Consider the following 10,520-nt stretch of genomic DNA (forward strand, 5'->3'; position numbering starts at 1 on the left):
TGGTGCACATATTTGGATTCTGATGGGCATATTTCTTTGGTTTCTTTGTATTTGTTGTTTACTTCCACATCACTGTTTTTTGTTTTCAGGAGTTGGCAGAAAATTTTGTTCCATCTGGCCGTCATGTCAAACTTGCCAGAGTAAAAGTTTGATCTCCGGGCTCATCATTCCAAACATACCTTATTTTTTCTTTGAGATGTCAGAATGTAGACAAGGGCTTTCTTTTTTTCTTTCTTTTTTTTGCTTACAAACCTTTGTAGGACATATCTTTGCACTGAAAAGCTTTTATTCATTGCTGTGCAATCCAAAGCTTGAAGAGGTGAATCATTTTTTAAACAGATCTTCACTTGTTTGACCTGTGCAGTTGCTGACATGCATGTGTAAAGGCAAGCATAGTTTTGAGGTGTCTTTGAGCAGAATGCAGAGCTGCTCTTTGTTTGCCCAAACAGTTCACACCGCTGTCAAGTTAATGCAGAACTACAAGCAAAAGCTACAAATAAAAAGCACTATGGTCGTGCTTATTTTTCTTACCTTCTGAAAAGGCCCCTATCGAGAGACTAAAACTCTAATTAGTTACTTGTTATCTAAACGTAGCTTGAAAATCAAGTCTCGTATGCTTTCCTAAGTTAAACATTGCTCTTTCTGTAGTTAACAACTGTGACTATTGGTTTGCTTCACTCCTTTCAAATCCAGTCCGAATAATAAATGACTATAATTTTTGTTGCTACTGCCTTGTGCCTGCGTTTGTGTGCATGAAGGCATCTGTGCATATAAATAACTGCTTATTCCAACTGTGATTTTCTTCCTAACAGGGTCATTTATCTTTGTAAACCAGATGGTCAATATGTGATTAAGTCATACTGGCCATTCTGTTGATAGTATGTCTGTATTTGCAGGCCACTGTGGAAAAACATTTGCAATCCTTCAAAGATTTCTAAGCAGCGCTGTGCCGGACACCAAGTGGCTCCTCATTGTGGATGATGACACACTTATCAGGTATGTTCTTGCCATTTGGAAATGTGTTTGTTTGGGGTTTTGTGGCCTAAACTCTGCAATTTCATTCATCTGACTGTTTGACTGACATTTATTCATAAAATTTCTACCAGATTCTGTCTTAGCTGTGAAAAGGTTGAAAGAGAGAGATGCTTGGAATAAAGTCACTTTGTAAAAATGAGTTCCAGAGATATTACCATCCTATCAAACATCTAAAAAGCTCAGCATACAACTTCATGTCCAGCTGGCTTCACTTTCTGTCAGGTTGCCTCTTCATTTGGAAGCCTCTGGGTGTTTAAAATAGCCTGAGGGAGTGCAGTTAATTCTCCCTCTAGATGAATAGTTTCTTAGGTGTGTAGGCACCAGAATGTGCGTATGATGATGATGATGAGTGTGTGATTAGTTTGATCTGTGCTTTCTCCAGCATCCCCAGACTGCAAGTCTTGCTGAGCTGTTATGACTCCTCTGAACCAGTGAGTCTGGGGGAGCGATACGGCTATGGCTTGAGCCAAGGTGGCTACAGTTACATAACAGGAGGTGGTGGGTGAGTTAGTTTCACTGCTCAAATGCTCTGGGAATGATGATGATGGAAGATTCAGGGGCAGCAGAGGAACTATAAAGTGTGTAATAAAAAAAACGTAATCTGTAATTTACAGATAAACCCTTTCAATTTAGTTTAAAAGTGTAGCGCTCCCCTAAGGGAAATGAGTTTGGAGACTGCATTGCAGTAAAAGAACTCAATAAAAATATGAAATAAAACCCCACTGAATCACAAATGGCCATCGGTTGTTAAAGCAGGTGAAAGAAAAACACCCAGAATTTAATTAAAAATCAGATTTTAGTGCCATTTTGCTTACATCAGCTGTAAGATCATAAAGTGGGCAAAAAGCAAAAGTGGTAGTTCACTTTTATTTCGACAGCACAAATCTCACCTATTTGGCAAAATCTGTGCTTTAGATACATCTTGAGCTGTGAGTGAGCTGTGTGAGAAACTCCATTTAGGGACACTTCAGTTGCTGTGACACTTCACAACACTACAGCTGCCAGTTTTCTGAAGAATAATATCTAAAAAAAACAAAAAAAAGACCCATTCTGAGTGGCAATGAGCGGTTTTTCTGTCAGCTTAATATTCATTTTGTCATCTGTAATTGTTTCTCTTTTCATTGCATTGTCGCATCATTGTTACGCAGAGCCAATTTATATGAAAAAACCCATCTCGCTCTCAGCTCATAATTTTACTCTATTCTATTGCCCTCCCCCTCAATTGAATGAAATACGCATAATGGACCTTAAAATGATAGCAGAAAGGCATGCATATATAATTTCCTGGCAAAAAAAAAAATCCTTCTAAATTGATCATTTACACTTCAGATAAGTGTGTTATGTGTGTCTTTTACATGCCTTTTTGTATGTTTATGCATTGCTGCAGTATGGTGTTCAGCAGGGAAGCTGTGGTGCGACTTCTTAAGAGTGGCTGCAAGTGCTACAGCAATGACGCGCCAGATGACATGGTGCTGGGCATGTGCCTCAATGCTCTCGGACTTCCCGTCACACATAGTCCTCTCTTCCACCAGGTTGTAATCACACTCTCACAAAGTTCTTTTCTTTCATTCTTTTTGTGTGAAGAATATAAGGATTTTTTTTTTATGTCAATAATCTTTTTTTCTTTAATGAAAACTCTCTTCAGGTATTACGATAAAGGAGATTTTACATTGAGATATGTGATGACTTTTAAGGAACAGACCGTGCAAAGGAAACCACATTTCTTTTTAGGTGTTTCAGCCTCATCATCTGCAGGCAGACTGAGAACTGGCTGATATCTGATTTTCAAAAGCCCTGTACACCTACGCAGGATTTTTTTTTAGTTTTTCTGGTTGATTAGGCACTGCATATGCTAAAGTAATTTTCTATCACAGGTTCTGTAATTTCAAGCTAGTGAACGGTGAAACCATCCACATTAGAGTTTGTACTTCTGAAAGTATGATGCAGTCTGAACCTCATATTTACTATCCTTTTCCCCTGGTTCATTTAGGTAAGCTGAGCTCTTAGAAAATTCCTAGTTGTAAGTATGGGTGCGTTGATGTGGACTGTACTTACAAATCAGGACCTGGCAATTACAGCATCACTAATATAAACGTGCAGTGTGGACTGTGTATAGAAGAAACTCTTCTACACAGAGTTTCTACACATACTCTGTGAAAAAGGTCATTTTATTGCCAACATTTTGAGTTGTAGGTAGGAAAAGCACATTTGTTCCTTAAAAAAGTGTCAAAAACAATACCAGAGTCCTCAAACCCAAAAGGGTAAATGCTCATCAATACGCCTGAATGAAGGGGGTGCTACGCAGACAGGTTGGGTGACAGCATGGGAGCATAAACACAGGAAGAGAATAGCTGAGATTGAGGATACTGTTGACTGATATGTCACGGCATGTCAAATACATAAGACTGGAATGTCCACCAGCAACCAGCAGTGAGCTACAAAGCTACGGGCGACAAGCAGAGCGCTTAACATGTGAATAGGACTTACTGTGGGTAGAAGCAGTCCTGTGGGACTTCTAGGATATGTCCACCCTTCTCAGTGATAAAAAATATATTTACACTTCACAGGATATTGATCTTTTTTATCCAGCAATGCTTTGCTGAAAGTGGCAAGACAGAAAAAAATTGGAAGACTTATAGCAGTCTCCAAAACAGCTAGATAGCCTTTTTCCAAAAAAAAATAACAGGAGATTTTTTTCCTTTGACTTGCTGTCTTCCTGTTATGTTTTAGTGACAGCTTCAGAAACAAGGCAGAGTACAATTGCGCTGGTGCTCCTGCGGTCGGGCATCATTACAGATGCATGTGTTTAGGTCAAACAGTCAAAAAGGAAGAAAGCAAAATTGTTCATCTTTGCAAACTCATTTTCATATCATCTCATTTCCATGACATCGCTGTTTGCCTGATTTTATCCAAACATAGCTAAGGTTGAGAAGAAGAAACTCTAAAATGTTGCTAATACCATGTGTGATTATGTAACTGGGTTAAATCGGTTTTTAGACCACTTAATTTCCTACTGCTTCTTCACTTCAACGTGTACATCATTGTGTACATTGACAGATAATATTTATATAATCTGCCAAAAGCTTATGTATAGACCCGATGTGAAGTATTCTTCTGCTCAGATCCCCAGGAGTATAAACATATACTTGTCATGTACATTTCATAATCTGTAAATAACTCATATGAAGTCCTTTTTAATTCCACAGGTTTACAGCCATGTAAACATAAATAACTCATGTTTTGTCTTTACGTGCAGTTTTCTTGTTTCCAGTCTTAAGTCTGTCATTTTTTTTTTATTCACCATGTGAGCGAGTATAGCAGGCATATATATACTTATATACAGGTAGGGTGCCAACAGGGCACCACAGATAGTGGGCATAAAATATGCCTATGGAGTGGCATATCATGCATTCATAGATAAGCACATCTCTTTGTAGGTCACACATTTCTTGTGAGATTCCTGTGTTACTAGAGCCAATCAAAACCACATGTATTTCCCTAGTACATGGGAGAAGGGGACAAAAGGCTGTGCAGTTTGACATAAAACTAAAGGGCCTGCTGATTCCAGGTGGGAGGTGATTGTTTCACATCCAAAAGTGCATTTGAACCTGTGCATTTGCTGCTCTGATATTCCAAAATGGCTTTAAGTAATTTCTCACAATCGTGAAAAAGTTAAATGTCAAATGAGTCGCTACACCACAAGCATGCATGACCTATAATTAGACATCATAAGTGTTACTTTCTCTATTTTCAGGAGGCATCTGAACATAAACTTGTGCTTTCATACCTTTTCTCCTACGTCTCCTGAGACAGCTTCCAAATATAAATTACCGTGCTTAATCTTACCTTTCAGGCACGCCCAGAGGACTATGCCAGAGACTTCCTAGCTCACCAGGTGCCCATCTCTTTTCATAAACACTGGAACATTGACCCCATTGCTGTCTTCAACAAATGGCTTAAGGATAACTTCACAGCAAGTCAAGATGAACCGAAAAGTGCAAAAACAGAACTATAATGAATTTAAGCACATAAACTAGCCTGTATGAATACTTTTATATGTATATACAGTGTGTGTATGTCGAGTGATGGGAAAATTATCAGTTCATAGATGTAAATGTCTTGTTTTGTTTTTTTGTAATGTTGATGTTAAGCTGTTATAAAGAAGGACCATGCGAGCATGTGTCCGTGATTTAATATTTGAGTGTTTTCATGACTGAGTTGCATGTTATGGTTGCTGTCAAATTTGGGAATATGTGTATATTTATATCCTAATCTAATACCTTATAGAGGAGCATATCGTTTCTTTGGAGAAATGGTGTCTTTTACAATGATCACTAATGCTGTACAATGTGCTCTATTTTGTCATAAAGGCATTAATATTTCAAAATATTTTGCTTTTTGCTTTCATTTGGGACCTATTGCAGGATTTAGTCTAACTGGGCAATGTATAAATGATGAGGTTGTTAAAGGTTAATTAATGCTATGACTAAGATGGCAAAACTACAATATGAGCAGTCTCTTCTGTGCAGCTACAAAGCAGCGTGAATTCTCTCAGAAGCATTGTGAAAATTTGTGCCCTTAAAATGTTTACTTTTTAAAAGAGTCCTCCTGTGCACAGACAGACAAACATCTTATTTTTAAACTCGTCTATTTACATTGTGGGGTTTTGTTTTTCATAATCATCTATTTCTCAAGGTGTTCTCCTTCCTCATAGACACACAGGCACAAAATTTCATGGGCATACTAACATAAAGGAGGTATTAAGAATAAATGTATTATTTAACAACATCAAAACCAATTCATTTTCATTTTTTCTCTATCTCCTAATTAATTGGTAGACTAAGTAATTTGCTGACCATTATTAAAGGTCTTTGAAAGACCTTGAGCATGCAGTTAAAAATTAAACTCTTCCTCTACTGGCTGTTTGCCAACTTGAAAAATTAGCTGTAATGTGTCATTCTCAAAACACTCGGAGTGACTAGTAACGGCCAAAAAAGCTTTAGAAGACCGGTGGGTTATGAAAGGCTTGATATTTATTACGCTCGGCTAATGAAAATCTGAAATGTTAATAAAGGAAAACTCATTACCATCTCTCAAATGCACACTGTAAAACAGAAGATGTTCCTCTCTTTACAGATCTTTTCTGCACTAAGGTGCTAAATTTACACCGTCCTAATAGCACAGCAGGCTGGTGCAAGTTCATGAAAAGTCTAATGGCTTCAGGCATTTGAAACAGTGTAATAACTCAAGCAGACATCCTCTAACACACCTATGAATTGTAACCTATTTGCAGGAAACAAATTAAATTCCTAGTGGGACTCACCCACACATGGAGTGATGAGTGATGGTGCTGTGCTCAGAGGGAAATCCTCTGTGTAATTCAGAATAGTACGTCAGCAGCAATATTCTGGCCAGGTTCAACTTTGTGAGGTGGTGAATTTTGCTTTTTTGGCTTGTCTAAAACATTGAACTAGATGGATGACATTCTCCAATGCCATGTTAAGCTTGCATCAATGATTTTACAGGATACTACTGAGGTTACATACTCAAACCCTTTTAAAAGAAATTTAACCAAAACACCTTGGGTAAGTCTAAACTGTAACCTCCCCTGAAGAAAAATCCAGTTTTTACTGGAAAAACCGACATGATTTAGGATCCTCAGAGGTAATAGTTGTACAGTCTACAGAGTTGAGTCAAAACCTTGCTTGAAACATCAGCTTTAAAACTAGAAACATTGCAGAAAGATGGCCATGGAGTCAATGCTGGGAAAACAAATCAATATCGGGATGTTTGGAGGCAGGTGATGGTTCATTGCCTCAATATTGCCAAAAGCGTTTGGTTAAAATCCATTATAATACTTATTTACACAATTAAAGATATATATTGTAAATTCCTGTGTTTAAAAATTACATTTTAAAATGATTTAAGCTATTGAAAGAATGTAAAGAAACAGCTGCCATGACTTAACATTCAAAACGTGTATGTATTGTTTTGGGGCTGTATCAGCTCAAGTTGAACAAGGGCTAAACTGTACTTTGATGTAATATCTCTTTGTATCACAAGATGGCGTGATGAATCAGTGTAACCTATTTTTAAGCGTGCAAGATGTTAAGAACACATTATTTCCAACCACAGTCTGAAAATGGAAAAGCCTGTTGAGAAAACGGGAGTATCTAAAAATACGTAAAGGTTAAGCAGCAGCGCATATCTGAAAAACACTATAACACACCAGCTAGGAAAAGACTGCCCCCTGGTGGCTGAGATTTTAGTGAAAAATTTGCAAAGAATAACAAAAAGTATGTTTAACGTTACCATACATTACATACATTTCTTGGAAAAAGAAGTTGTTGTTTTCTTTATATAAAACCATAGCATTTATACTGTAAGTGACCCATTAACAACAGACAGGAATATTCTATTTTATGTTTACACAAAGCTAGCCAGTAAAACCATTTAGGCAGTCATCCCACAGGGCTGCAATGCATTGTATTAACACTGATAATGGCAGTTATTATAATTATAATTATGCTCATCAAGCAATGATAATTTCTGATGATGTGCGGTTTGCTGTTGCTTTTCTCAGTACATTTAAGGAGGAGCAGAACCATCTCGAGCTCATCTGAATATTGAGGGAATCTGTGATATATGTTATAACTATGGCCTTGATCTCACACTCTCTTTTTGCACCTATTTATATTTATATCTCCCTTTTAAGCCGTTCATTGAACAGAAGGTTTAGCTTGTCACAAAATTCGCTGTCTTCTCATATCTTTGTAAAGACACATGGCCACATTATTCATAAAGCTGTATTTGAATAGAAGCTTTTGTGAACCATAAAGGGTTCCGGTTGGAGAGGGTGTTGAATTTTCTTCCTGGGATTCACTGTGCCCATCAGGGCCACCAAAGTGGAGCGGATGAAAGAGCTGCTGCAGTTACATCTCATCTCATATCTCTGTCATAGTCATGTCTGCTGAGGCTTTTATCATCACTCACTTTTCTCATTTGTTGTCAGTCTGTTTTCCATCCCTTCAGAAGAACAACAGTGCCTGCAGTGATTCCTCTTACATAGTTACAATACTTACTGCCAGTTGCAGTGAGTTAAAATAAAGCCTTGGGAGCCATCTGCTCTTAAACATAACACCCATATTTAAGTTGTTCCATCGTAGCTTTTCGACCTTGAACATATTAGTTAAAATAGCTTCTTTGTCATGTATAACACTGAAGTTGTTTTCTATCAGTAAACTGTAGAGTCACTTTGTATTATATTTTTTTTTTATTTCTATAACAAAAAACTTACTATAACGTTTGTGTTCCTTCCTTTTTTGTGAGTTACTAACTGACCCCTCTTTTATAGTGATTTACAGGATGACTTGCAAGTAATTTATGCTTTCGGGTCATTCAGTGAATCACATTAATGACATAAATGTAATATCTGCCAAACTGAATCTTTTAACAAAATTACAGCCAGCAAAAAGGTCAGGTTGAGAGGGCAAGGAGATTTATTAATATGGTAACTCATGATTTCTTAATGTTTCTTTCCTTAAAGTGCGACCATGCACATCTCTTTCACTCCCTCTCTCGCTCTGTTTCAGACATAGACAGCCAGAAATTAATGTTACATGTTTTGAGGACTGGAATTTATATATGCATATACAGATGCATCATAGGTGTCTCTTATTCAGGCTTTACTGACTCCATCTAAATGAATTTGATTATATATGCATTATTATGCATTCAGAAAGTGTTCCTTAGCAGAAGTCATCTGTTTGCTTGTCCATTTAGAATAAGACAATCAAAAATAATAATGAATGTTGGCGTGTCTGGCAAATGAATTATTTTCATGTATATGTATAATTCAGCTCTGCACAGTAAGGATAATATGATTGAGCCTGGGCAATTTCTCAAAGTAAACTCAGTGTCAAATTACAATACTGAGCCTGAGATGGGCCTCTTGAAAAAAGAGAGAGTGGATGGTAGAGGAGATGTTGAACTTGTGCATATGTGCCAGGAAACAGGCAGGTGCAGTAAAAGGCAGGCTAAGGACAAGTGTTGAAAGTCAAAATCTTACCAGCTCTTAACCATCAGTTATGCAAGACTGGTTTTATAGCTGATCCAACAGTAAAATAAATAGCATGCTGTCATGTGTCAAGCTACTGATAGCTATTAAAATATTTCCGAATTCTTCTCATCCGCCAGCTGCCTGCTCTAAGAGGAGATTAGATTATATCAAATAAGCTTTATTGTCCTTGCAGGGAAATTTGACTTATACAAAAGATGGATGGAAGTCACAGTAGCAAGGACACAAAAACGGTAAAATAATATCAAGCAACAACGCAAAACAGAAGCATATATCACCCCAAAATTGCAATTAATGATATATGTGATGGGGAAAAAATCAGCCAATTACAGTAAATAACCACTCAACATAAACAAATAGAAAAAAGAAAGGAAATAAAGAAAAATAGGAATAGGAATGCCATACACGTGTGTTTGTGCAGTGGAGACTGAGACTATCATTCTGAGTTAATCAGTTTTATTGGCAGGGGAACAACACACCCGCCATCTCTGTTCAGGCTGCAGTATGGGACACCGTGTTGTCTGCCTTGTGGGGGAGATGGTATTTGCTGTCCAAGAGGTAAGTGGAGTATATCAAGCGTGCATGTGTTTTTGAGCGTCTGTATCTACAATTTCAACATAGGGTGTATATCTTCAAAGCTTAATGCATTAACATGGAGCAAACAGCTGGGGCAAAAGGTAAACATCCAAAAAGAATATGTAATCTACAATGTTCCTCACGATAGCCCAGTAACACCCAAGTACTCCAGTACAGCGTAATGTGCATTGGTTCCCATATATTTTAGATTGTAATTCCACTAAAATATTACAAGTTGCAAACTAACAAGAGTAAATCTCTAAAATGGCCTTTCTTGCTCTCTTTAGTTTCCCTCATATAATCTTAAATTCATCACTGTGAACCAAAACCTTCAGCTCCCACCTGCTCCAATGGCTCAGCTTCTCACAGGTTTTCCTACTCTTGGCTCTGCACAATGTCATCCCAGGGACAGATCCCTAGCTGTGAGCCTGGCAGTCCCACCCACCTGCTGTTCAGGTCTTCTGTTTGTCAAGGGCTGCCAATCAAAAGAAAGTTGGAGTAAAGAGAAGGTGGCTTCAAAGAGAAAAGAGGTAAAATCCTTTCTTTGAGACAGAGGATTAGCTTCTCAAGGGGCTCCTCAAAAGTGCTGTATAAAATAAATAAGCATTATTTTGAACTGTGAATCATGCAAAGCAACAAAGCAAAACAGAGGTTTGTTTTCCTGCAGTCATGTGAAAAAGAAAGTTTTCACAGGATTCTATGCAGCCATGTGAAAAACTGAGTACAGCGTTAATTATATCCATGAGAATGAAGATGGTAAATATTAGACAGGCCCAAGTCCATCATTCTACACTGAGAAAGATTATTCACCAGTGAAATACATTCAAGACAG

The 10,520-nt window shown here is 37.6% G+C and overlaps 1 protein-coding gene across 2 annotated transcripts in view; it reads left to right on the forward strand.

The window, feature by feature from the left end:
• The window catches only part of b3glcta (beta 3-glucosyltransferase a), an 80,173-nt gene extending 74,751 nt beyond the window's left edge, over positions 1-5,422 (forward strand). For both annotated transcript variants that reach the window (XM_085184604.1, XM_085184605.1), the window contains 4 exons: positions 897-996; positions 1,418-1,537; positions 2,423-2,567; positions 4,889-5,422. In XM_085184604.1, coding sequence (XP_085040730.1) covers positions 897-996; positions 1,418-1,537; positions 2,423-2,567; positions 4,889-5,050 — 527 coding nt within the window. In that variant the 3' untranslated portion in view covers positions 5,051-5,422. The remainder of the gene's footprint in view (positions 1-896; positions 997-1,417; positions 1,538-2,422; positions 2,568-4,888) is intronic.
• Positions 5,423-10,520: the final 5,098 nt, after the last annotated feature.

The sequence above is a fragment of the Neolamprologus multifasciatus genome, chromosome 14, assembly GCF_963576455.1.
Source record: "Neolamprologus multifasciatus chromosome 14, fNeoMul1.2, whole genome shotgun sequence".
In the NCBI taxonomy this organism is placed as follows: domain Eukaryota; kingdom Metazoa; phylum Chordata; class Actinopteri; order Cichliformes; family Cichlidae; genus Neolamprologus; species Neolamprologus multifasciatus.